At 58.5% G+C, this 23433-nt stretch overlaps 7 protein-coding genes across 15 annotated transcripts in view; 1 reads left to right on the forward strand and 6 right to left on the reverse strand.

The window, feature by feature from the left end:
- LOC142075699 (ubiquitin-associated protein 2-like) overlaps positions 1-23433 on the forward strand; it is a 168269-nt gene that overhangs the window by 132272 nt on the left and 12564 nt on the right. For all 9 annotated transcript variants that reach the window (XM_075137462.1, XM_075137463.1, XM_075137469.1 and 6 more), the window contains one exon: positions 23294-23372. In XM_075137462.1, coding sequence (XP_074993563.1) covers positions 23294-23372 — 79 coding nt within the window. The remainder of the gene's footprint in view (positions 1-23293; positions 23373-23433) is intronic.
- Positions 942-1539, reverse strand: LOC142075560 (interferon-like). Its single transcript, XM_075137012.1, has one exon. It carries the CDS (start codon positions 1537-1539, stop codon positions 961-963), a length of 579 nt encoding a protein of 192 aa, XP_074993113.1. The 3' UTR covers positions 942-960.
- LOC142075374 (interferon-like) lies at positions 3985-4988 on the reverse strand. The gene has a single exon (XM_075136600.1). It carries the CDS (start codon positions 4561-4563, stop codon positions 3985-3987), a length of 579 nt encoding a protein of 192 aa, XP_074992701.1. The 5' UTR covers positions 4564-4988.
- LOC142075559 (interferon-like) lies at positions 6984-7581 on the reverse strand. The gene has a single exon (XM_075137011.1). It carries the CDS (start codon positions 7579-7581, stop codon positions 7003-7005), a length of 579 nt encoding a protein of 192 aa, XP_074993112.1. The 3' UTR covers positions 6984-7002.
- LOC142075451 (interferon-like) lies at positions 9918-10604 on the reverse strand. The gene has a single exon (XM_075136804.1). The coding sequence runs from the start codon at positions 10602-10604 to the stop codon at positions 10026-10028; it is 579 nt and encodes a 192-aa protein (XP_074992905.1). The 3' UTR covers positions 9918-10025.
- On the reverse strand, positions 15940-16626 carry LOC142075701 (interferon-like). Its single transcript, XM_075137473.1, has one exon. The coding sequence runs from the start codon at positions 16624-16626 to the stop codon at positions 16048-16050; it is 579 nt and encodes a 192-aa protein (XP_074993574.1). The 3' UTR covers positions 15940-16047.
- Positions 19439-21012, reverse strand: LOC142075496 (interferon-like). The gene has a single exon (XM_075136889.1). It carries the CDS (start codon positions 20180-20182, stop codon positions 19439-19441), a length of 744 nt encoding a protein of 247 aa, XP_074992990.1. The 5' UTR covers positions 20183-21012.

Genomic DNA, 23433 nt, shown 5'->3' on the forward strand with positions numbered 1-23433 from the left:
CCCCAGCAATGAGCAGGACCGCCTTCAACTAGCTCAGGTGGCTGAGAGCCCCGTCCAACCTGACCTTGAGTGTTTCCAGGGATGGGGCATCTACCAGCTCTCTGGGCAACCTGTGCCAGTGTTTCAGCACCCTCATGGTAAAAAACGTCTTCCTTCTCCCCGGTCTGAATCTAGCCTCTTTCAGTTGAAAACCATTCCCCCTTGTCCTGCCGTAAGAGGCCCCCACTAAAAAGTCTGTGCCCATCTTTCTTATGAGCCCCCTTGGGGTACGGAAAGGCCGCCATAAGGTGTCCCCGGAGCCTTCTGTTCTCCAGGGTGAAGAAGCCCAACTGTCTGAGCCTTTCGTGGTAGGAGAGGCGTTCCAGCCCTCTGATGGTGTTTGTGGCCCTCGTCTGGACCCGCTCCAAGAGGTGCGTGTGGTCCTTGTGCTGAGGACTGCGGAGCTGCTCCTGAGTCGGTGTAAAGCGGGCTGGCAGGTGGGAAATGTTGGGGAGACAAGGGCCGGAGAGGAGATTCCGATGGCGATGGCTAAACCCTGTCAGAGGATTTCCAAAGAGGTTGAGGGAAGCGCCTCCTTGGGGAGGTGCCAAAGGGAAGAGCGGGCACGGGATGTGGGGAGCCCCGTTTGGAGCGGGGCTTGGCGTAGGTGTTGAGTGGAGGTGGCTTCCCCCCACCCCAAAGGCTCGTTGCTGTGCTTCTGAGACGAGAGGCAGTGGCAAGGGTTTTGCAAGAGGTCTTTATTTCCTGTGGAATAAATAGGTGAATAAATAGATAAAGGCCATTGTCAAAATAAATAAATAAAGTTCTTGAACTAGAGGAGCAGTGAGTGGAGGCTGAGGGTGCAGGGCCGTTCTTGCAGCGGGTCTTGGCGTGGGGGAGGACAGAGGCGGGGATGGGGCGGTGGTCCCGAGGTGGTGGTGGGGACGGGTGGGGCCGTGCGGGTTGGTGGGGGTCGTCGGGCTAATTGCGCATGGTGCGGGTGAGGTTGTGGAGGTGTTGGAAGCAGAGGCGAGCTTCGAGGCGGACGTGGTCCCAGGCGCAGGCGGTGTGGTTGTGGGCGTGGAGGAAGTCCTGGAGGCGCCGGAAGTATTTGTTGATGTTGAGCAGCAGGTTGCGGGGCCCTTGGCCTTGGAAGAGCGTGCCGTTGGCCGGCAGGCACTGCTGGAGCTGCTGGATGTGGTGGTGGAGGTTGTTGAGGAGGTTGTGCCGTGCCTGGGCGTCCCAGTGTTGGGGGGTGCTCGGGCTGCTGAGGGTGGCGAAGAGGTGCTGGAGGATGCGGAGGGCGGCGGCGGCGGCTTGCTGTGGGTGGCTGGTGCGGAGGAGGGTGTCGGGGAAGGGGAAGGGCGCGTGCTGGTGGTGGCAGGGCTGTGGCGGGCTGGGCGCCATGGCGTGGAGGAGCTGGAGGCTGTCCCAGGGGAAGGTGGCGTCGCGGGGACGCAGGTGTTGGCAGGCGAGGGCGGTGGCGAGAGCCGTCAGGAGGAGCGGGAGCGCCGTGGCGCCGTGGCGCAGGCGGGGCTGTGGGGTTGCGGGCGCAGGCATGGTGGGGCGGTGGGCGCTGCGTGGGGGGTGGTGGGCAGGAGCCTGTTCAGGCCGGGTGGCGGTGCGGGTGGGCGCTGTGCTTGGGGTGCTGCCGGGTGGCCGGCTTTATGTGGTGCCGCAGCTTTCCCTTCCTCGCCTTCTGGTGGCAGCGAGTTTCCGCTGTGGTTTTCAGTTTTGGCTGGTGGCTGTGGTGGTCTTGGGGAAGTGCGTTGGTGGGGTGGCCGTGGTTGGGGAGGGTGGCTGTGCGGGGGGAGGTTGGCTGTGGCGGTGGAGCGGGGGATGCGAAAGCGCTGGGGCAGAGCCCTTGGGGGCAGCTGTGCCGGGGAGGGGCGTTAGGGTTTCCCTGTTGCCTGCAGGGCGAGCTGTGGTGCCTCTTTTCTGCAGCTGAAGTTTCCCCTGGTGCCCCGGTGTCTTTTCCGTCTGGCATGCCCTGGTGTTGGTCGTGGTCTGTTTTCCTTTCGCTTTTGGCTCGCCTCTGTTTTCCTGTTAGCTGGTCTTCTGTTTTCGTGTTGGGAAGGGTGGTGAAGTGATGTCACTTGGCAGGGCCTGGGGAGCCCCCTCCTGGAGCGAGGGCCTGGGGGTGGCGGCGGCTGGCGAGGAGGTGGCTCTGGGTGTAGGCACTTGAGCGTTGGACGTGCTCCTGGACGGAGCAGCCCCAGCTCCCGTGTTTGACGCGGATGAGAATGGGGAGGCAAGGCAGGAGGAAGGGCTCGCGGGAAGAGGAAGAGGAAAAAGGGAAGGGTTTTGCTGCTGCTGGTGCGGCTGCGTTGGGTCCCTGGCTGCGGTCCGCTGCGTGTGGCCCTGTAGCCGGGGTCTTGTTGTGTCGTCTGTGGCTGCTTGCCCGCGGTGGCTGGAGGGCAAAGAAGAAGGTGTCCCCGACAAGCGAAGGGTCTTGCGTTTGGGATGGCCTGCGCCCCTAGAGGAGGGGTGTGCGAGGGTCCTCTGGAGATGGAGCTGAGCCAGGGATCTCATTGTAGAGCTCTAGTGGGAGGATGAGGTGGAGGTTGCACTGGCTGAGGTTTTCCGGTGCCTTCCAAGAGCGAGGAGCATGTTGGGCTTGTGTGAGAGACGCTGGCACGTGTTTTCTCAGAGCTTTTGGGGCAGGGGAACCGCGTGTGTGGTGGTGGTGGCAGGGCGGTGGCGGGCTGGAGGCCTGGTCTTGTGAGGCAACGTTGGTGTTGGGGGGAGTGCTGTGCTTGGGGTGCTGGCACGTGCACGATGATTTGGCGTACCTAGGTGCCGTCCCTGCAGGCGGTAGGCTGCTGTTGGAGGTCCGTGGCCGGACCTTGTCCGTGTTGCCCTAGAGTAGTTGGTGCCGCGAGGCGTTTTCAAGCAGCGCCAGGGGAGATTTGTCGTGAAAAAAGCCTGAAGTGGCAAGAGTAGCGGAAGCGGGCCTAATCAGAGCGATCTCTGCCGTGCCTCTCCTTCATAGGATGATGGAATGGTTTGGGTTGGGAGGGACCCTCAAAGGTCATCTGGTGCACCCCCCAGCAATGAGCAGGGCCGCCTTCAACTAGCTCAGGTGGCTGAGAGCCCCGTCCAACCTGACCTTGAGTGTTTCCAGGGATGGGGCATCTACCAGCTCTCTGGGCAACCTGTGCCAGTGTTTCAGCACCCTCATGGTAAAAAACGTCTTCCTTCTCCCTGGTCTGAATCTAGCCTCTTTCAGTTGAAAACCATTCGCCCCTGTCCTGCCGCAAGAGGCCCCCACTAAAAAGTCTGTGCCCATGTTTCTTATGAGCCCCCTTGGGGTACGGAAAGGCCGCCATAAGGTGTCCCCGGAGCCTTCTCTTCTCCAGGGTGAAGAAGCCCAACTGTCTGGGCCTTTTGTGGTAGGAGAGGCGTTCCAGCCCTCTGATGGTGTTTGTGGCCCTCGTTTGGACCCGCTCCAAGAGGTGCGTGTGGTCCTTGTGCTGAGGACTGCGGAGCTGCTCCTGAGTCGGTGTAAAGCGGGCTGGCAGGTGGGAAATGTTGGGGAGACAAGGGCCGGAGAGGAGATTCCGATGGCGATGGCTAAACCCTGTCAGAGGTTTTCCAAAGAGGTTGAGGCAAGCGCCTCCTTGGGGAGGTGCCAAAGGGAAGAGCGGGCGCGGGATGTGGGGAGCCCCGTTTGGAGCGGGGCTTGGCGTAGGTGTTGAGTGGAGGTGGCTTCCCCCCAGCCCAAAGGCTCGTTGCTGTGCTTCTGAGACGAGAGGCAGTGGCAAGGGTTTTGCAAGAGGTCTTTATTTCCTGTGGAATAAATAGGTGAATAAATAGATAAAGGCCATTGTCAAAATAAATAAATAAAGTTCTTGAACTAGAGGAGCAGTGAGTGGAGGCTGAGGGTGCAGGGCCGTTCTTGCAGCGGGTCTTGGCGTGGGGGAGGACAGAGGCGGGGATGGGGCGGTGGTCCCGAGGTGGTGGTGGGGGCGGGTGGGGCCGTGCGGGTTGGTGGGGGTCGTCGGGCTAATTGCGCATGGTGCGGGTGAGGTTGTGGAGGTGTTGGAAGCAGAGGCGAGCTTCGAGGCGGACGTGGTCCCAGGCGCAGGCGGTGTGGTTGTGGGCGTGGAGGAAGTCCTGGAGGCGCCGGAAGTATTTGTTGATGTTGAGCAGCAGGTTGCGGGGCCCTTGGCCTTGGAAGAGCGTGCCGTTGGCCGGCAGGCACTGCTGGAGCTGCTGGATGTGGTGGTGGAGGCTGTTGAGGAGGTGGTGCCGTGCCTGGGCGTCCCAGTGTTGGGGGGTGCTCGGGCTGCTGAGGGTGGCGAAGAGGTGCTGGAGGATGCGGAGGGCGGCGGCGGCGGCTTGCTGTGGGTGGCTGGTGCGGAGGAGGGTGTCGGGGAAGGGGAAGGGCGCGTGCTGGTGGTGGCAGGGCTGTGGCGGGCTGGGCGCCATGGCGTGGAGGAGCTGGAGGCTGTCCCAGGGGAAGGTGGCGTCGCGGGGACGCAGGTGTTGGCAGGCGAGGGCGGTGGCGAGAGCCGTCAGGAGGAGCGGGAGCGCCGTGGCGCCGTGGCGCAGGCGGGGCTGTGGGGTTGCGGGCGCAGGCATGGTGGGGCGGTGGGCGCTGCGTGGGGGGTGGTGGGCAGGAGCCTGGTCAGGCCGGGTGGCGGTGCGGGTGGGCGCTGTGCTTGGGGTGCTGCCGGGTGGCCGGCTTTATGTGGTGCCGCAGCTTTCCCTTCCTCGCTTTCTGGTGGCAGCGAGTTTCCGCTGTGGTTTTCAGTTTTGGCTGGTGGCTGTGGTGGTCTTGGGGAAGTGCGTTGGTGGGGTGGCCGTGGTTGGGGAGGGTGGCTGTGCGGGGGGAGGTTGGCTGTGGCGGTGGAGCGGGGGATGCGAAAGCGCTGGGGCAGAGCCCTTGGGGGCAGCTGTGCCGGGGAGGGGCGTTAGGGTTTCCCTGTTGCCTGCAGGGCGAGCTGTGGTGCCTCTTTTCTGCAGCTGAAGTTTCCCCTGGTGCCCCGGTGTCTTTTCCGTCTGGCATGCCCTGGTGTTGGTCGTGGTCTGTTTTCCTTTCGCTTTTGGCTTGCCTCTGTTTTCCTGTTAGCTGGTCTTCTGTTTTCGTGTTGGGAAGGGTGGTGAAGTGATGTCACTTGGCAGGGCCTGGGGAGCCCCCTCCTGGAGCGAGGGCCTGGGGGTGGCGGCGGCTGGCGAGGAGGTGGCTCTGGGTGTAGGCACTTGAGCGTTGGACGTGCTCCTGGACGGAGCAGCCCCAGCTCCCGTGTTTGACGCGGAGGAGAATGGGGAGGAAAGGCAGGAGGAAGGGCTCGCGGGAAGAGGAAGAGGAAAAAGGGAAGGGTGTTGCTGCTGCGGCTGCGTTGGGTCCCTGGCTGCAGTCCGCTGCGCGTGGCCCTGTAGCCGGGGTCTTGTTGTGTCGTCTGTGGCTGCTTGCCCGCGGTGGCTGGAGGGCAAAGAAGAAGGTGTCCCCGACAAGCGAAGGGTCTTGCGTTTGGGATGGCGTGCGCCCCTAGAGGAGGGGTGTGCGAGGGTCCTCTGGAGGTGGAGCTGAGCCAGGGATCTCATTGTAGAGCTCTAGTGGGAGGAGGAGGTGGAGGTTGCACTGGCTGAGGTTTTCCGGTGCCTTCCAAGAGCGAGGAGCATGTTGGGCTTGTGTGAGAGACGCTGGCACGTGTTTTCTCAGAGCTTTTGGGGCAGGGGAACCGCGTGTGTGGTGGTGGTGGCAGGGTGGTGGCGGGCTGGAGGCCTGGTCTTGTGAGGCAATGTTGGTGTTGGGGGGAGTGCTGTGCTTGGGGTGCTGGCACGTGCACGATGATTTGGCGTACCTAGGTGCCATCCCTGCAGGCGGCAGGCTGCTGTTGGAGGTCCGTGGCCGGACCTTGTCCGTGTTGCCCTAGAGTAGTTGGTGCCGCGAGGCGTTTTCAAGCAGCGCCAGAGGAGATTTGTCGTGAAAAAAGCCTGAAGTGGCAAGAGTAGCGGAAGCGGGCCTAATCAGAGCGATCTCTGACGTGCCTCTCCTTCATAGGATGATGGAATGGTTTGGGTTGGGAGGGACCCTCAAAGGTCATCTGGTGCACCCCCCAGCAATGAGCAGGACCGCCTTCAACTAGCTCAGGTGGCTGAGAGCCCCGTCCAACCTGACCTTGAGTGTTTCCAGGGATGGGGCATCTACCAGCTCTCTGGGCAACCTGTGCCAGTGTTTCAGCACCCTCATGGTAAAAAACGTCTTCCTTCTCCCCGGTCTGAATCTAGCCTCTTTCAGTTGAAAACCATTCCCCCTTGTCCTGCCGTAAGAGGCCCCCACTAAAAAGTCTGTGCCCATCTTTCTTATGAGCCCCCTTGGGGTACGGAAAGGCCGCCATAAGGTGTCCCCGGAGCCTTCTGTTCTCCAGGGTGAAGAAGCCCAACTGTCTGAGCCTTTCGTGGTAGGAGAGGCGTTCCAGCCCTCTGATGGTGTTTGTGGCCCTCGTCTGGACCCGCTCCAAGAGGTGCGTGTGGTCCTTGTGCTGAGGACTGCGGAGCTGCTCCTGAGTCGGTGTAAAGCGGGCTGGCAGGTGGGAAATGTTGGGGAGACAAGGGCCGGAGAGGAGATTCCGATGGCGATGGCTAAACCCTGTCAGAGGATTTCCAAAGAGGTTGAGGGAAGCGCCTCCTTGGGGAGGTGCCAAAGGGAAGAGCGGGCACGGGATGTGGGGAGCCCCGTTTGGAGCGGGGCTTGGCGTAGGTGTTGAGTGGAGGTGGCTTCCCCCCACCCCAAAGGCTCGTTGCTGTGCTTCTGAGACGAGAGGCAGTGGCAAGGGTTTTGCAAGAGGTCTTTATTTCCTGTGGAATAAATAGGTGAATAAATAGATAAAGGCCATTGTCAAAATAAATAAATAAAGTTCTTGAACTAGAGGAGCAGTGAGTGGAGGCTGAGGGTGCAGGGCCGTTCTTGCAGCGGGTCTTGGCGTGGGGGAGGACAGAGGCGGGGATGGGGCGGTGGTCCCGAGGTGGTGGTGGGGACGGGTGGGGCCGTGCGGGTTGGTGGGGGTCGTCGGGCTAATTGCGCATGGTGCGGGTGAGGTTGTGGAGGTGTTGGAAGCAGAGGCGAGCTTCGAGGCGGACGTGGTCCCAGGCGCAGGCGGTGTGGTTGTGGGCGTGGAGGAAGTCCTGGAGGCGCCGGAAGTATTTGTTGATGTTGAGCAGCAGGTTGCGGGGCCCTTGGCCTTGGAAGAGCGTGCCGTTGGCCGGCAGGCACTGCTGGAGCTGCTGGATGTGGTGGTGGAGGTTGTTGAGGAGGTTGTGCCGTGCCTGGGCGTCCCAGTGTTGGGGGGTGCTCGGGCTGCTGAGGGTGGCGAAGAGGTGCTGGAGGATGCGGAGGGCGGCGGCGGCGGCTTGCTGTGGGTGGCTGGTGCGGAGGAGGGTGTCGGGGAAGGGGAAGGGCGCGTGCTGGTGGTGGCAGGGCTGTGGCGGGCTGGGCGCCATGGCGTGGAGGAGCTGGAGGCTGTCCCAGGGGAAGGTGGCGTCGCGGGGACGCAGGTGTTGGCAGGCGAGGGCGGTGGCGAGAGCCGTCAGGAGGAGCGGGAGCGCCGTGGCGCCGTGGCGCAGGCGGGGCTGTGGGGTTGCGGGCGCAGGCATGGTGGGACGGTGGGCGCTGCGTGGGGGGTGGTGGGCAGGAGCCTGGTCAGGCCGGGTGGCGGTGCGGGTGGGCGCTGTGCTTGGGGTGCTGCCGGGTGGCCGGCTTTATGTGGTGCCGCAGCTTTCCCTTCCTCGCCTTCTGGTGGCAGCGAGTTTCCGCTGTGGTTTTCAGTTTTGGCTGGTGGCTGTGGTGGTCTTGTGGAAGTGCGTTGGTGGGGTGGCCGTGGTTGGGGAGGGTGGCTGTGCGGGGGGAGGTTGGCTGTGGCGGTGGAGCGGGGGATGCGAAAGCGCTGGGGCAGAGCCCTTGGGGGCAGCTGTGCCGGGGAGGGGCGTTAGGGTTTCCCTGTTGCCTGCAGGGCGAGCTGTGGTGCCTCTTTTCTGCAGCTGAAGTTTCCCCTGGTGCCCCGGTGTCTTTTCCGTCTGGCATGCCCTGGTGTTGGTCGTGGTCTGTTTTCCTTTCGCTTTTGGCTCGCCTCTCTTTTCCTGTTAGCTGGTCTTCTGTTTTCGTGTTGGGAAGGGTGGTGAAGTGATGTCACTTGGCAGGGCCTGGGGAGCCCCCTCCTGGAGCGAGGGCCTGGGGGTGGCGGCGGCTGGCGAGGAGGTGGCTCTGGGTGTAGGCACTTGAGCGTTGGACGTGCTCCTGGACGGAGCAGCCCCAGCTCCCGTGTTTGAAGCGGAGGAGAATGGGGAGGAAAGGCAGGAGGAAGGGCTCGCGGGAAGAGGAAGAGGAAAAAGGGAAGGGTTTTGCTGCTGCTGGTGCGGCTGCGTTGGGTCCCTGGCTGCGGTCCGCTGCGTGTGGCCCTGTAGCCGGGGTCTTGTTGTGTCTTCTGTGGTTGCTTGCCCGCGGTGGCTGGAGGGCAAAGAAGAAGGTGTCCCCGGCAAGCGAAGGGTCTTGCGTTTGGGATGGCCTGAGCCCCTGCGCCCCTAGAGGAGGGGGTCCTCTGGAGGTGGAGCTGAGCCAGGGATCTCATTGTAGAGCTCTAGTGGGAGGAGGAGGTGGAGGTTGCACTGGCTGAGGTTTTCCGGTGCCTTCCAAGAGCGAGGAGCATGTTGGGCTGGTGTGAGAGACGCTGGCACGTGTTTTCTCAGAGCTTTTGGGGCAGGGGAACCGCGTGTGTGGTGGTGGTGGCAGGGCGGTGGCGGTCTGGAGGCCTGGTCTTGTGAGGCAACGTTGGTGTTGGGGGAAGTGCTGTGCTTGGGGTGCTGGCACGTGCACGATGATTTGGCGTACCTAGGTGCCGTCCCTGCAGGCGGTAGGCTGCTGTTGGAGTTCCGTGGCCGGACCTTGTCCGTGTTGCCCTAGAGTAGTTGGTGCCGCGAGGCGTTTTCAAGCAGCGCCAGAGGAGATTTGTCGTGAAAAAAGCCTGAAGTGGCAAGAGTAGCGGAAGCGGGCCTAATCAGAGCGATCTCTGCCGTGCCTCTCCTTCATAGGATCATGGAATTGTTTGGGTTGGGAGGAACCCTCAAAGGTCATCTGGTGCACCCCCCAGCAATGAGCAGGGCCGCCTTCAACTAGCTCAGGTGGCTGAGAGCCCCGTCCAACCTGACCTTGAGTGTTTCCAGGGATGGGGCATCTACCAGCTCTCTGGGCAACCTGTGCCAGTGTTTCAGCACCCTCATGGTAAAAAACGTCTTCCTTCTCCCTGGTCTGAATCTAGCCTCTTTCAGTTGAAAACCATTCCCCCTTGTCCTGCCGCAAGAGGCCCCCACTAAAAAGTCTGTGCCCATGTTTCTTATGAGCCCCCTTGGGGTACGGAAAGGCCGCCATAAGGTGTCCCCGGAGCCTTCTGTTCTCCAGGGTGAAGAAGCCCAACTGTCTGAGCCTTTCGTGGTAGGAGAGGCGTTCCAGCCCTCTGATGGTGTTTGTGGCCCTCGTCTGGACCCGCTCCAAGAGGTGCGTGTGGTCCTTGTGGTGAGGACTGCGGAGCTGCTCCTGAGTCGGTGTAAAGCGGGCTGGCAGGTGGGAAATGTTGGGGAGACAAGGGCCGGAAAGGAGATTCCGATGGCGATGGCTAAACCCTGTCAGAGGTTTTCCAAAGAGGTTGAGGGAAGCGCCTCCTTGGGGAGGTGCCAAAGGGAAGAGCGGGCACGGGATGTGGGGAGCCCCGTTTGGAGCGGGGCTTGGCGTAGGTGTTGAGTGGAGGTGGCTTCCCCCCAGCCCAAAGGCTCGTTGCTGTGCTTCTGAGACGAGAGGCAGTGGCAAGGGTTTTGCAAGAGGTCTTTATTTCCTGTGGAATAAATAGGTGAATAAATAGATAAAGGCCATTGTCAAAATAAATAAATAAAGTTCTTGAACTAGAGGAGCAGTGGGTGGAGGCTGAGGGTGCAGGGCCGTTCTTGCAGCGGGTCTTGGCGTGGGGGAGGACAGAGGCGGGGATGGGGCGGTGGTCCCGAGGTGGTGGTGGGGGCGGGTGGGGCCGTGCGGGTTGGTGGGGGTCGTCGGGCTAATTGCGCATGGTGCGGGTGAGGTTGTGGAGGTGTTGGAAGCAGAGGCGAGCTTCGAGGCGGACGTGGTCCCAGGCGCAGGCGGTGTGGTTGTGGGCGTGGAGGAAGTCCTGGAGGCGCCGGAAGTATTTGTTGATGTTGAGCAGCAGGTTGCGGGGCCCTTGGCCTTGGAAGAGCGTGCCGTTGGCCGGCAGGCACTGCTGGAGCTGCTGGATGTGGTGGTGGAGGTTGTTGAGGAGGTCGTGCCGTGCCTGGGCGTCCCAGTGTTGGGGGGTGCTCGGGCTGCTGAGGGTGGCGAAGAGGTGCTGGAGGATGCGGAGGGCGGCGGCGGCGGCTTGCTGTGGGTGGCTGGTGCGGAGGAGGGTGTCGGGGAAGGGGAAGGGCGCGTGCTGGTGGTGGCAGGGCTGTGGCGGGCTGGGCGCCATGGCGTGGAAGAGCTGGAGGCTGTCCCAGGGGAAGGTGGCGTCGCGGGGACGCAGGTGTTGGCAGGCGAGGGCGGTGGCGAGAGCCGTCAGGAGGAGCGGGAGCGCCGTGGCGCCGTGGCGCAGGCGGGGCTGTGGGGTTGCGGGCGCAGGCATGGTGGGGCGGTGGGCGCTGCGTGGGGGGTGGTGGGCAGGAGCCTGGTCAGGCCGGGTGGCGGTGCGGGTGGGCGCTGTGCTTGGGGTGCTGCCGGGTGGCCGGCTTTATGTGGTGCCGCAGCTTTCCCTTCCTCGCCTTCTGGTGGCAGCGAGTTTCCGCTGTGGTTTTCAGTTTTGGCTGGTGGCTGTGGTGGTCTTGGGGAAGTGCGTTGGTGGGGTGGCCGTGGTTGGGGAGGGTGGCTGTGGCGGTGGAGCGGGGGATGCGAAAGCGCTGGGACAGAGCCCTTGGGGGCAGCTGTGCCGGGTGGGGCGTTAGGGTTTCCCTGTTGCCTGCAGGGCGAGCTGTGGTGCCTCTTTTCTGCAGCTGAAGTTTCCCCTGGTGCCCCGGTGTCTTTTCCGTCTGGCATGCCCTGGTGTTGGTCGTGGTCTGTTTTCCTTTCGCTTTTGGCTCGCCTCTGTTTTCCTGTTAGCTGGTCTTCTGTTTTCGTGTTGGGAAGGGTGGTGAAGTGATGTCACTTGGCAGGGCCTGGGGAGCCCCCTCCTGGAGCGAGGGCCTGGGGGTGGCGGCGGCTGGCGAGGAGGTGGCTCTGGGTGTAGGCACTTGAGCGTTGGACGTGCTCCTGGACGGAGCAGCCCCAGCTCCCGTGTTTGAAGCGGAGGAGAATGGGGAGGAAAGGCAGGAGGAAGGGCTCGCGGGAAGAGGAAGAGGAAAAAGGGAAGGGTTTTGCTGCTGCTGGTGCAGCTGCGTTGGGTCCCTGGCTGCGGTCTGCTGCATGTGGCCCTGTAGCCGGGGTCTTGTTGTGTCGTCTGTGGCTGCTTGCCCGTGGTGGCTGGAGGGCAAAGAAGAAGGTGTCCCCGGCAAGCGAAGGGTCTTGCGTTTGGGATGGCCTGCGCCCCTAGAGGAGGGGTGTGCGAGGGTCCTCTGGAGGTGGAGCTGAGCCAGGGATCTCATTGTAGAGCTCTAGTGGGAGGAGGAGGTGGAGGTTGCACTGGCTGAGGTTTTCCGGTGCCTTCCAAGAGCGAGGAGCATGTTGGGCTGGTGTGAGAGACGCTGGCACGTGTTTTCTCAGAGCTTTTGGGGCAGGGGAACCGCGTGTGTGGTGGTGGTGGCAGGGCGGTGGCGGGCTTGAGGCCTGGTCTTGTGAGGCAACGTTGGTGTTGGGGGGAGTGCTGCGCTTGGGGTGCTGGCACGTGCACGATGATTTGGCGTACCTAGGTGCCGTCCCTGCAGGCGGTAGGCTGCTGTTGGAGGTCCGTGGCCGGACCTTGTCCGTGTTGCCCTAGAGTAGTTGGTGCCGCGAGGCGTTTTCAAGCAGCGCCAGGGGAGATTTGTCGTGAAAAAAGCCTGAAGTGGCAAGAGTAGCGGAAGCGGGCCTGATCAGAGCGATCTCTGCCGTGCCTCTCCTTCATAGGATCATGGAATTGTTTGGGTTGGGAGGAACCCTCAAAGGTCATCTGGTGCACCCCCCAGCAATGAGCAGGGCCGCCTTCAACTAGCTCAGGTGGCTGAGAGCCCCGTCCAACCTGACCTTGAGTGTTTCCAGGGATGGGGCATCTACCAGCTCTCTGGGCAACCTGTGCCAGTGTTTCAGCACCCTTATGGTAAAAAACGTCTTCCTTCTCCCCGGTCTGAATCTAGCCTCTTTCAGTTGAAAACCATTCCCCCTTGTCCTGCCGCAAGAGGCCCCCACTAAAAAGTCTGTGCCCATGTTTCTTATGAGCCCCCTTGGGGTACGGAAAGGCCGCCATAAGGTGTCCCCGGAGCCTTCTCTTCTCCAGGGTGAAGAAGCCCAACTGTCTGGGCCTTTTGTGGTAGGAGAGGCGTTCCAGCCCTCTGATGGTGTTTGTGGCCCTCGTCTGGACCCGCTCCAAGAGGTGCGTGTGGTCCTTGTGCTGAGGACTGCGGAGCTGCTCCTGAGTCGGTGTAAAGCGGGCTGGCAGGTGGGAAATGTTGGGGAGACAAGGGCCGGAGAGGAGATTCCGATGGCGATGGCTAAACCCTGTCAGAGGTTTTCCAAAGAGGTTGAGGCAAGCGCCTCCTTGGGGAGGTGCCAAAGGGAAGAGCGGGCACGGGATGTGGGGAGCCCCGTTTGGAGCGGGGCTTGGCGTAGGTGTTGAGTGGAGGTGACTTCCCCCCAGCCCAAAGGCTCGTTGCTGTGCTTCTGAGACGAGAGGCAGTGGCAAGGGTTTTGCAAGAGGTCTTTATTTCCTGTGGAATAAATAGGTGAATAAATAGATAAAGGCCATTGTCAAAATAAATAAATAAAGTTCTTGAACTAGAGGAGCAGTGAGTGGAGGCTGAGGGTGCAGGGCCGTTCTTGCAGCGGGTCTTGGCGTGGGGGAGGACAGAGGCGGGGATGGGGCCGTGGTCCCGAGGTGGTGGTGGGTGCGGGTGGGGCCGTGCGGGTTGGTGGGGGTCGTCGGGCTAATTGCGCATGGTGCGGGTGAGGTTGTGGAGGTGTTGGAAGCAGAGGCGAGCTTCGAGGCGGACGTGGTCCCAGGCGCAGGCGGTGTGGTTGTGGGCGTGGAGGAAGTCCTGGAGGCGCCGGAAGTATTTGTTGATGTTGAGCAGCAGGTTGCGGGGCCCTTGGCCTTGGAAGAGCGTGCCGTTGGCCGGCAGGCACTGCTGGAGCTGCTGGATGTGGTGGTGGAGGTTGTTGAGGAGGTTGTGCCGTGCCTGGGCGTCCCAGTGTTGGGGGGTGCTCAGGCTGCTGAGGGTGGCGAAGAGGTGCTGGAGGATGCGGAGGGCGGCGGCGGCGGCTTGCTGTGGGTGGCTGGTGCGGAGGAGGGTGTCGGGGAAGGGGAAGGGCGCGTGCTGGTGGTGGCAGGGCTGTGGCGGGCTGGGCGCCATGGCGTGGAGGAGCTGGAGGCTGTCCCAGGGGAAGGTGGCGTCGCGGGGACGCAGGTGTTGGCAGGCGAGGGCGGTGGCGAGAGCCGTCAGGAGGAGCGGGAGCGCCGTGGCGCCGTGGCGCAGGCGGGGCTGTGGGGTTGCGGGCGCAGGCATGGTGGGGCGGTGGGCGCTGCGTGGGGGGTGGTGGGCAGGAGCCTGGTCAGGCCGGGTGGCGGTGCGGGTGGGCGCTGTGCTTGGGGTGCTGCCGGGTGGCCGGCTTTATGTGGTGCCGCAGCTTTCCCTTCCTCGCCTTCTGGTGGCAGCGAGTTTCCGCTGTGGTTTTCAGTTTTGGCTGGTGGCTGTGGTGGTCTTGGGGAAGTGCGTTGGTGGGGTGGCCGTGGTTGGGGAGGGTGGCTGTGCGGGGGGAGGTTGGCTGTGGCGGTGGAGCGGGGGATGCGAAAGCGCTGGGGCAGAGCCCTTGGGGGCAGCTGTGCCGGGGAGGGGCGTTAGGGTTTCCCTGTTGCCTGCAGGGCGAGCTGTGGTGCCTCTTTTCTGCAGCTGAAGTTTCCCCTGGTGCCCCGGTGTCTTTTCCGTCTGGCATGCCCTGGTGTTGGTCGTGGTCTGTTTTCCTTTCGCTTTTGGCTCGCCTCTCTTTTCCTGTTAGCTGGTCTTCTGTTTTCGTGTTGGGAAGGGTGGTGAAGTGATGTCACTTGGCAGGGCCTGGGGAGCCCCCTCCTGGAGCGAGGGCCTGGGGGTGGCGGCGGCTGGCGAGGAGGTGGCTCTGGGTGTAGGCACTTGAGCGTTGGACGTGCTCCTGGACGGAGCAGCCCCAGCTCCCGTGTTCGAAGCGGAGGAGAATGGGGAGGAAAGGCAGGAGGAAGGGCTCGCGGGAAGAGGAAGAGGAAAAAGGGAAGGGTGTTGCTGGTGCGGCTGCGTTGGGTCCCTGGCTGCGGTCCGCTGCGCGTGGCCCTGTAGCCGGGGTCTTGTTGTGTCGTCTGTGGCTGCTTGGCCGCGGTGGCTGGAGGGCAAAGAAGAAGGTGTCCCCGGCAAGCGAAGGGTCTTGCGTTTGGGATGGCGTGCGCCCCTAGAGGAGGGGTGTGCGAGGGTCCTCTGGAGGTGGAGCTGAGCCAGGGATCTCATTGTAGAGCTCTAGTGGGAGGAGGAGGTGGAGGTTGCACTGGCTGAGGTTTTCCGGTGCCTTCCAAGAGCGAGGAGCATGTTGGGCTGGTGTGAGAGACGCTGGCACGTGTTTTCTCAGAGCTTTTGGGGCAGGGGAACCGCGTGTGTGGTGGTGGTGGCAGGGTGGTGGCGGGCTGGAGGCCTGGTCTTGTGAGGCAACGTTGGTGTTGGGGGGAGTGCTGTGCTTGGGGTGCTGGCACGTGCACGATGATTTGGCGTACCTAGGTGCCGTCCCTGCAGGCGGCAGGCTGCTGTTGGAGGTCCGTGGCCGGACCTTGTCCGTGTTGCCCTAGAGTAGTTGATGCCGCGAGGCGTTTTCAAGCAGCGCCAGGGGAGATTTGTCGTGAAAAAAGCCTGAAGTGGCAAGAGTAGCGGAAGCGGGCCTAATCAGAGCGATCTCTGCCGTGCCTCTCCTTCATAGGATGATGGAATGGTTTGGGTTGGGAGGGACCCTCAAAGGTCATCTGGTGCACCCCCCAGCAATGAGCAGGGCCGCCTTCAACTAGCTCAGGTGGCTGAGAGCCCCGTCCAACCTGACCTTGAGTGTTTCCAGGGATGGGGCATCTACCAGCTCTCTGGGCAACCTGTGCCAGTGTTTCAGCACCCTCATGGTAAAAAACGTCTTCCTTCTCCCCGGTCTGAATCTAGCCTCTTTCAGTTGAAAACCATTCCCCCTTGTCCTGCCGCAAGAGGCCCCCACTAAAAAGTCTGTGCCCATGTTTCTTATGAGCCCCCTTGGGGTACGGAAAGGCCACCATAAGGTGTCCCCGGAGCCTTCTCTTCTCCAGGGTGAAGAAGCCCAACTGTCTGGGCCTTTTGTGGTAGGAGAGGCGTTCCAGCCCTCTGATGGTGTTTGTGGCCCTCGTCTGGACCCGCTCCAAGAGGTGCGTGTGGTCCTTGTGCTGAGGACTGCGGAGCTGCTCCTGAGTCGGTGTAAAGCGGGCTGGCAGGTGGGAAATGTTGGGGAGACAAGGGCCGGAGAGGAGATTCCGATGGCGATGGCTAAACCCTGTCAGAGGTTTTCCAAAGAGGTTGAGGCAAGCGCCTCCTTGGGGAGGTGCCAAAGGGAAGAGCGGGCACGGGATGTGGGGAGCCCCGTTTGGAGCGGGGCTTGGCGTAGGTGTTGAGTGGAGGTGGCTTCCCCCCAGCCCAAAGGCTCGTTGCTGTGCTTCTGAGACGAGAGGCAGTGGCAAGGGTTTTGCAAGAGGTCTTTATTTCCTGTGGAATAAATAGGTGAATAAATAGATAAAGGCCATTGTCAAAATAAATAAATAAAGTTCTTGAACTGGAGGAGCAGTGAGTGGAGGCTGAGGGTGCAGGGCCGTTCTTGCAGCGGGTCTTGGCGTGGGGGAGGACAGAGGCGGGGATGGGGCGGTGGTCCCGAGGTGGTGGTGGGGGCGGGTGGGGCCGTGCGGGTTGGTGGGGGTCGTCGGGCTAATTGCGCATGGTGCGGGTGAGGTTGTGGAGGTGTTGGAAGCAGAGGCGAGCTTCGAGGCGGACGTGGTCCCAGGCGCAGGCGGTGTGGTTGTGGGCGTGGAGGAAGTCCTGGAGGCGCCGGAAGTATTTGTTGATGTTGAGCAGCAGGTTGCGGGGCCCTTGGCCTTGGAAGAGCGTGCCGTTGGCCGGCAGGCACTGCTGGAGCTGCTGGATGTGGTGGTGGAGGTTGTTGAGGAGGTCGTGCCGTGCCTGGGCGTCCCAGTGTTGGGGGGTGCTCGGGCTGCTGAGGGTGGCGAAGAGGTGCTGGAGGATGCGGAGGGCGGCGGCGGCGGCTTGCTGTGGGTGGCTGGTGCGGAGGAGGGTGTCGGGGAAGGGGAAGGGCGCGTGCTGGTGGTGGCAGGGCTGTGGCGGGCTGGGCGCCATGGCGTGGAGGAGCTGGAGGCTGTCCCAGGGGAAGGTGGCGTCGCGGGGACGCAGGTGTTGGCAGGCGAGGGCGGTGGCGAGAGCCGTCAGGAGGAGCGGGAGCGCCGTGGCGCCGTGGCGCAGGCGGGGCTGTGGGGTTGCGGGCGCAGGCATGGTGGGGCGGTGGGCGCTGCGTGGGGGGTGGTGGGCAGGAGCCTGGTCAGGCCGGGTGGCGGTGCGGGTGGGCGCTGTGCTTGGGGTGCTGCCGGGTGGCCGGCTTTATGTGGTGCCGCAGCTTTCCCTTCCTCGCCTTCTGGTGGCAGCGAGTTTCCGCTGTGGTTTTCAGTTTTGGCTGGTGGCTGTGGTGGTCTTGGGGAAGTGCGTTGGTGGGGTGGCCGTTCTTGGGGAGGGCAGTGGTGGTACTTTACTGGTGAGGTTTTTGGGGGACATTGGCTCTAGTTTTTGAATGGGAGATGTGAAATCGGCAGTGGAGTGACACATGGGGTAGTTGTGGTGCTGATGTGTTTTTTTTGTGGTTTCTCCTTTCCCTCCCCGGCTTGCACTCACGCTTGTCTTCTTCCGCTAAATGTCCCTTCCTGCCCAAGTCTCTTTTCATTATGTAATGCTCCAGTATTGGTTGTGGGTTTTTTACTTTCGGTATGTTTGTCATCGTTTTTTTCGTATGAATATATCATTTCTTTTTAGCTTTTGGGAGGTTTGTAAAATGATGTATTCCTCAGGAATCTGAGGTGCTCTCTAAGTCGTCGTGGCTTTTGAGTAGGTGGCCCTGGGTCTAAGGACTTTTTCAATGAATGTTTATTGATGAAGCTTCTACAGTCTCTTTGCTTCCCTTGCCTTAGTCTGAACCTCATCATGGTGGTGGATAAGAAGTCTTTTCTAAGCTCTTACTTATTGAACAATGAAGGAGACACAGCTAGAAGTATTTTTATATAGGGTGATTTTTGGTTTTTTTGCCAGGTGTGGGATTTTTCATGACCACTGTCTCATTGTGCTGCGCGGAGGAAAGGTCCTCCACAAACAATTCCATTTTTCCAATTTCCAGTGTTTTCCTGGTGAAGTGCATGTGTCTTATGTTATGCTCTCATACTACTGGAACTTCTCAGTTTCTCTCTCTGTTTGTTTTTTTTTTATCGCCGTTCATGTATCAATTCTTTCCATTTTTAAAATTCTTTTTCAATGATCTGTTTTGCTCTGGAGGTCCCGAATGCAATCTGGTGCTGAGGGTAGGTGGTGTCAGAGGAGGCTGCTGATGGCTTTGTCCAATGATGCTTTTGGATATATCTCCAGGAGTGGACGTCCCGCAACCTCCCTGATCTCTCTTTTGGTGTTGTATCACCTTCATGGTAAAGATAATAGTAATGTGTTTATTCTGTCATGTTTGAGTTCCCTGTGTTCCAGCTTCTGTCATTACCTGTCCTCTTCTGTTTTTATGTCTGAGGATTGCTTGCTTTCTCCAGCCACCTTGGAGAAGACACAGCCAATGACATCCCCCCTGCCTGGCGTCACAGGGTATTCCTGGTTAGAAGGAACATCAGGAGGACTGTAGTACAGTCTGGAAGATGCATCTTGAGGGGTCCTGCTGTGTACCTGAATATATTTGGTCCCACTTGTTTTCTCGCTCTCCAGCTGCATGGGAAGTGCCCATTTGTGTTTGCACAGAGCAGTGTCCTTGCAGTGATGTGGTGGTGGAGGTGGTGTGACTGAGCATGGAGAACAACTCTTTGTCCCAGGCGGGAGGAGGCCAGAGCTGCTGAACTTTTGTGTTGTCTTGCTCGGGCTTACCTGGGGAGGGCAAAGCACCCGGTGCGGATATTTTTGGGGTGGTGGTTGGAGAGTGAAGGAGCAGCTGGTGCTGTGGTGCGTGGGCAGTTTCCTTCATGGGGAATGCTGTGCTGGTCTGTACTGGTTGGTTTGGACCATGTTGGGTGGTGGTGTTTGGGGGATGTATTTTTTTTGTTTGCTAAGGATATGTTGGGCTAAAGAAGGCCTAGGCCTATGTGCTCTATGTAGTGAGGGAGGTCCCCATGGCCACTGGTGTGTGAGCACAGGCAGGAGCGTCCTGGGCCAGTTGTGGTGGTTGTAGGAGAGCAATGAGCAGTCCTGGGCATCTCCTGTGTTTTTTGTGTTTTTTTCTGGTGTTTCTTGGATGGGGTTGGTAGCACTGGGATGCTTTTCCTTGTCCAAATCTCCGCAGGCCTTGGTGGGTGCCCTCCTTGCCTCTTCGAGGTGCACCTTGTCCATGCCACCCTGCTTGGTCCCAAGCAGTGCTGTGGCATTGCTGAATGGTTGTTTGTGATGGGGTGGTGGCTTGGAGGTGGCTTTCATGTCTTGGCAGTGGGAGAGGGTTGGGAAGGGAGAGGACGGGTGGTGGGACAGGAGGAGCACGCAGGGCAGGCATCATGTTGTCCGGGCAAGTGTATGCTCCGAGGGTCCCGCATTAGTGGGAGATGCCTGTGGACTTGAAGGACCATGGTGGGTCCCTGAGAGTGGCCTGCTGTCCGGAGCCTTCGACTGGGGCAGGAGGCATCAGTGGGATGGGCTACAGGAGCGAGGCTCATCCCTGCCTGCCTGCAGAGTCCCTGTCTTTGCCTGTCAAGTATATGCACGATGACCACCTCTTTTCTTTTTTCTTCTTTTTTGTTTTTGCAAAAAGTCTTTATTTCCAAGAAGTGAATAAATAAATAAATATATAAATATGGAAATTATTGGCCAGCTAAATGAATAAATAAATCAATAAATAGTCGTTGGCGTCAGACTCCCGCAGTGTCCACGGGGACCTTCCTCTCCATCAGGGGAGGTCGCAGTCTGGATGGGCCAGATAAACGCCGTGGGTAATAAATACCACCCCTCTCTCCATCACCTCGCGGCTGTCCATGAGTGTGCAGCACAGCAATTTCCTCCTCCTTCCTTTCCAGCGGTGCAGGTGTGCGGGCTGTACCGCAGCCTGGCGCTGGCCTTGCCGCGGTCATGCCCGTTTCCCTGTCGGTGCCGGCTCCTGGCTGGAAGAGGTGTGAGCAGGGCTGAGCAATCCCAGCCCGGGCTGCTCCTGCCTCTGCTCGGTCTGTGGCCGCCGGCGCTGGCTGGGGATCGGCGTTTGACGCGGGTGGGTCTGATGAAGGGCAGGAGCAGCTTGGCTGTTCATTCGCCGTATGAGTGTGTCCATGCGTTGGAAGCAGAGGCGAGCTTCGAGGCGGACGTGGTCCCAGGCGCAGGCGGTGTGGTTGTGGGTGTGGAGGAAGTCCTGGAGGCGCCGGAAGTATTTGTTGATGTTGAGCAGCAGGTTGCGGGGCCCTTGCCTTTTGAAGAGCATCCCGTTGGCTGGCGCACATTGCTCCAGGTCGTGTTCGTAATGGTGGAGGTTGTTGAGGAGGTGGTGCCGTGCCTGGGCGTCCCAGTGTTGGGGGGTGCTCGGGCTGCTGAGGGTGGCGAAGAGGTGCTGGAGGATGCGGAGGGCGGCGGCGGCGGCTTGCTGTGGGTGGCTGGTGCGGAGGAGGGTGTCGGGGAAGGGGAAGGGCGCGTGCTGGTGGTGGCAGGGCTGTGGCGGGCTGGGCGCCATGGCGTGGAGGAGCTGGAGGCTGTCCCAGGGGAAGGTGGCGTCGCGGGGACGCAGGTGTTGGCAGGCGAGGGCGGTGGCGAGAGCCGTCAGGAGGAGCGGGAGCGCCGTGGCGCCGTGGCGCAGGCGGGGCTGTGGGGTTGCGGGCGCAGGCATGGTGGGGCGGTGGGCGCTGCGTGGGGGGTGGTGGGCAGGAGCCTGGTCAGGCCGGGTGGCGGTGCGGGTGGGCGCTGTGCTTGGGGTGCTGCCGGGTGGCCGGCTTTATGTGGTGCCGCAGCTTTCCTTTCATCATCATCATCTAGACAGAATTTCCCTGTTTCCATTTTCAGTTTTGCTTTCCGTTTACCTTTCTCCTGAGGGCTTTTATCGTGCTTGTCAAAGTGTGAGCAGGAGGTGGTTGTAGGGAAGGGGAGCTGGTTCTTTCCCGGGGCTACTGTTGGGGTGCTGTTATGATTCAGCGGGGGATGAAAGCGTGGCGGCAGGGGCTTTTTGGGGCAGCTGTGCTGGGGAAGTGTTTCAGGGTTGCCTTTTCATCTATTTTGTGAGTTGTCTTTCTTGGTTTCTATTTTTAAGTTTCTCTGCCTACCAACATCTATTTTTCTTATTTCCTGCTCTGATATTATTTGTATATATGACTTAATGCATGTTTTCCCTTATTTCTTATTGACAAATATTTTTAGTTTGTCAGTCTTTTTTTTTTTTTTCTTTTCTTCTTTCTCTATAGTATCTACAGCTTTGCTGGTGGAAGAGTTTTTCCTCTCTGCAAATATCTTGCAGAATATTTTTGAGGTCATCTGATCTCCCCGCCCCCAGAGTTATTTGTCTTCAGTGTGTTGATATTTAGAAATAAATGCATAAATGTCGTGAAGGATTTTTCATCAATTATTTGTGCAACGATTGCGATTTCTAGGTTTTGGGTTTTTTATTGTGCTTTGAATTTGTTGTAGAAATTAGGCAACATTAGGTGTTTGGGAGGCAGGGGCGGGTGGGAATATTTGGCTTTGTCATGCTGGTCCGCTTACATCTAAAAAGTGAAAGTAAGCAGAGTCCCAAGTGCAAGTTGTCACTGCTTCCTGGGAAGTTTCCAGCAGCGAGAGGTACTGGTGGCTGCTGATACGGCAAGAACAGGGGTTTCTCCTGAGGTTTGGGAGGGAGTTCTTTTTTAATTTAACTCCATTAATTAATGTGTATGTTGGTGCTGTAAATTCTCACTGTGTTTATTATTATTTTTGTGTGTGTGTGCATTACATTGGGATATGCTGTCTTTTCTGTTCCTCCGTTGCAGGCTGCCTGTCTAGTAGAGATCTTACAAATGCCTTAGCTGGTGTGCGTGGTACCTAGTGAGCTGCTTGGTGGAGCTTAAATCTATTACGTCAGATCACTTATCATTTTTCAGACCTTTTCTGTCTCACATTTTGAGTCTATTCCTGATGTTTCAGTTTTGACTTTAGGCACCTTCTCCTGCATGCCTTCTGTAGGTCAGAAAATACCCATGTTCTGTGAAAAGCAGAGTATCTCTTCTGATGTTTTCCTATGGGTGGGCATGAAGTGCAAAGGTAACTGGCTTGCACTCGTATTTTCTAATGATTTTTTGTTTTGAATGTGTGCACAGGTGTGTGGGATAGGGATATGCAGTGCTGATGTGGTTTTCCCCCACCTGAGAGGCAGTGGGAATAATTGCAATCCTTAGACCCTGTTCTCATGCGGATTTGGTTATATTTTGTCCAGTTTATATAGGGGAAAATGCTAGTGTGTCAGTTCCAGATCTCTTCTTCAAATCTGCTTTTTGTAGCATTTTCCTCGGAAGGAGACGGCAGTGCTGTTATGAGTAAACTACTAAGGCTTTTCATGTGAATTTGGCTGTGTTTTGTGAAGTGATTCATGCCAGAGTTGATAAGGTGGAATTACCTGGGAAGGAAAGGATAATGAAATATGGCACCGTTTCAAGTTACAGAAAGCACCTGCAATACTAAATCTTTGCCGGGTTATTTCATGTTCAGTGTTGGAGGATTGGGTGTAGGAGACAGGGGGTCTCAGAACATGCACAGAAATGAAGCAAGATGGAATGTGCTGTCAGCTCTGAGAAGGCATTTGAGGTACTGGGGAATTTGCAGAGAGGGGTATGAAGAAGGTGGATGTTTTTCCAGTGTTGGAGAATGTGTGGAAATGGATACGTTAGTGGTTAAAGCATTAACTCTTGATGGATTGGCGGTGGTGAGGAGCAAACCATGAGAATTAGGAAGAAGAACGCTTAGTAGAGTACCAGCCCCACGTATGGAGTTCACCCAGACAGGGAACGGCAAACTTTTCTCTTTTTCTCCCAAACTGAAGACAAAATGCTGCTTTGGTTTTGCTGGCATGTCCTGTCATCTCAGAGTGCAAGCTTTCTAGGGTGAGGACTGTCTTACCTTCCTGTAGAGGACCTAGAAGAATGATCTGAGCCAGTGGTCTCCACCTTTTTTTATCACACACCCCATCACTAAAAAATTTGTGAGCACTCCAGCCCAATATATGTTTATTTCTAAATTATATACATATACTACTGTACTAATATGTATAAAACAAACACAAAAATAAAAATCAAAAAAGGATGAGAGAAAGGTTAAACAAACACTATTTTTAAATTTTTAAAATTTATTTATTAATGGTATCAAAAACATTTTCTTCATGCACCCTAATGGATTGTCTTGCGCACTCCACTTTGGAGACTACTGATCTGACGTCTCCTGTAACGTAGTTTAAATGAATTTCCCAGTCATCTGGTAGTAACTCTTTTTCTCCTTTTTTTTTTTTTTTTTTAAATGTTTGTGCTGTTTTCCTAGCTGACGTTTCCACTTTTAGAAAACAGGGCATGGTACAAGGGTAAAACCTTTAGACTACATCCACGTTGTGATTATGGTCCTGGCCTGGCCCCAGGTCTTTGGCCCCCGATGGTCTGCTGCTCTTCCAGGTGCAGTGTTGCTGGAAGATGACAGCTCAGAGCTGAGGGTCGGGAGGGGAAAGCATTTAGTCATTGCCTTTAACTTACCATTAAGAGATGAAGTATTTGTATATAATATTAAAAATGTCTATAAAGTAGGTTTATTTTGAAGTTGAGGATCCAGGTAAATCTTCAGCTCTGCTATAAGTGTTAAGGTCAGCTTCTGCCCAAACTTCCTTTAGTTCTTCCTTTTTAAATTTTCTTGTCCGTATAATATGGGCTTTGTAAGAGTTGTGCAGCTCTGTTACGGTTTCAACTATTAATAAACGACGTTGTCTCTTTCCAAGGATTACTACGGAATTACGTTCCCTGCTCCTGCAACCTTGACGGGCAGAGATGGGAGCCTTGCTAACAACCCGTACTCAGGTGAGTGCAATTTAAAGACGAGGATGGTAAGTGAGATGTGCTGGTTTCTAAATGCAGGTCA

This window comes from Calonectris borealis, chromosome Z (genome assembly GCF_964195595.1).
Source record: "Calonectris borealis chromosome Z, bCalBor7.hap1.2, whole genome shotgun sequence".
In the NCBI taxonomy this organism is placed as follows: Eukaryota; Metazoa; Chordata; class Aves; order Procellariiformes; family Procellariidae; genus Calonectris; species Calonectris borealis.

Coding starts and splice junctions, on each gene's coding strand:
- LOC142075559 (XM_075137011.1), bottom strand. CDS start 7,581: ATGCCTGCGCCCGCAACCCCACAGCCCCGCCTGCGCCACGGCGCCACG.
- LOC142075374 (XM_075136600.1), bottom strand. CDS start 4,563: ATGCCTGCGCCCGCAACCCCACAGCCCCGCCTGCGCCACGGCGCCACG.
- LOC142075701 (XM_075137473.1), bottom strand. CDS start 16,626: ATGCCTGCGCCCGCAACCCCACAGCCCCGCCTGCGCCACGGCGCCACG.
- LOC142075451 (XM_075136804.1), bottom strand. CDS start 10,604: ATGCCTGCGCCCGCAACCCCACAGCCCCGCCTGCGCCACGGCGCCACG.
- LOC142075560 (XM_075137012.1), bottom strand. CDS start 1,539: ATGCCTGCGCCCGCAACCCCACAGCCCCGCCTGCGCCACGGCGCCACG.
- LOC142075496 (XM_075136889.1), bottom strand. CDS start 20,182: ATGCCTGCGCCCGCAACCCCACAGCCCCGCCTGCGCCACGGCGCCACG.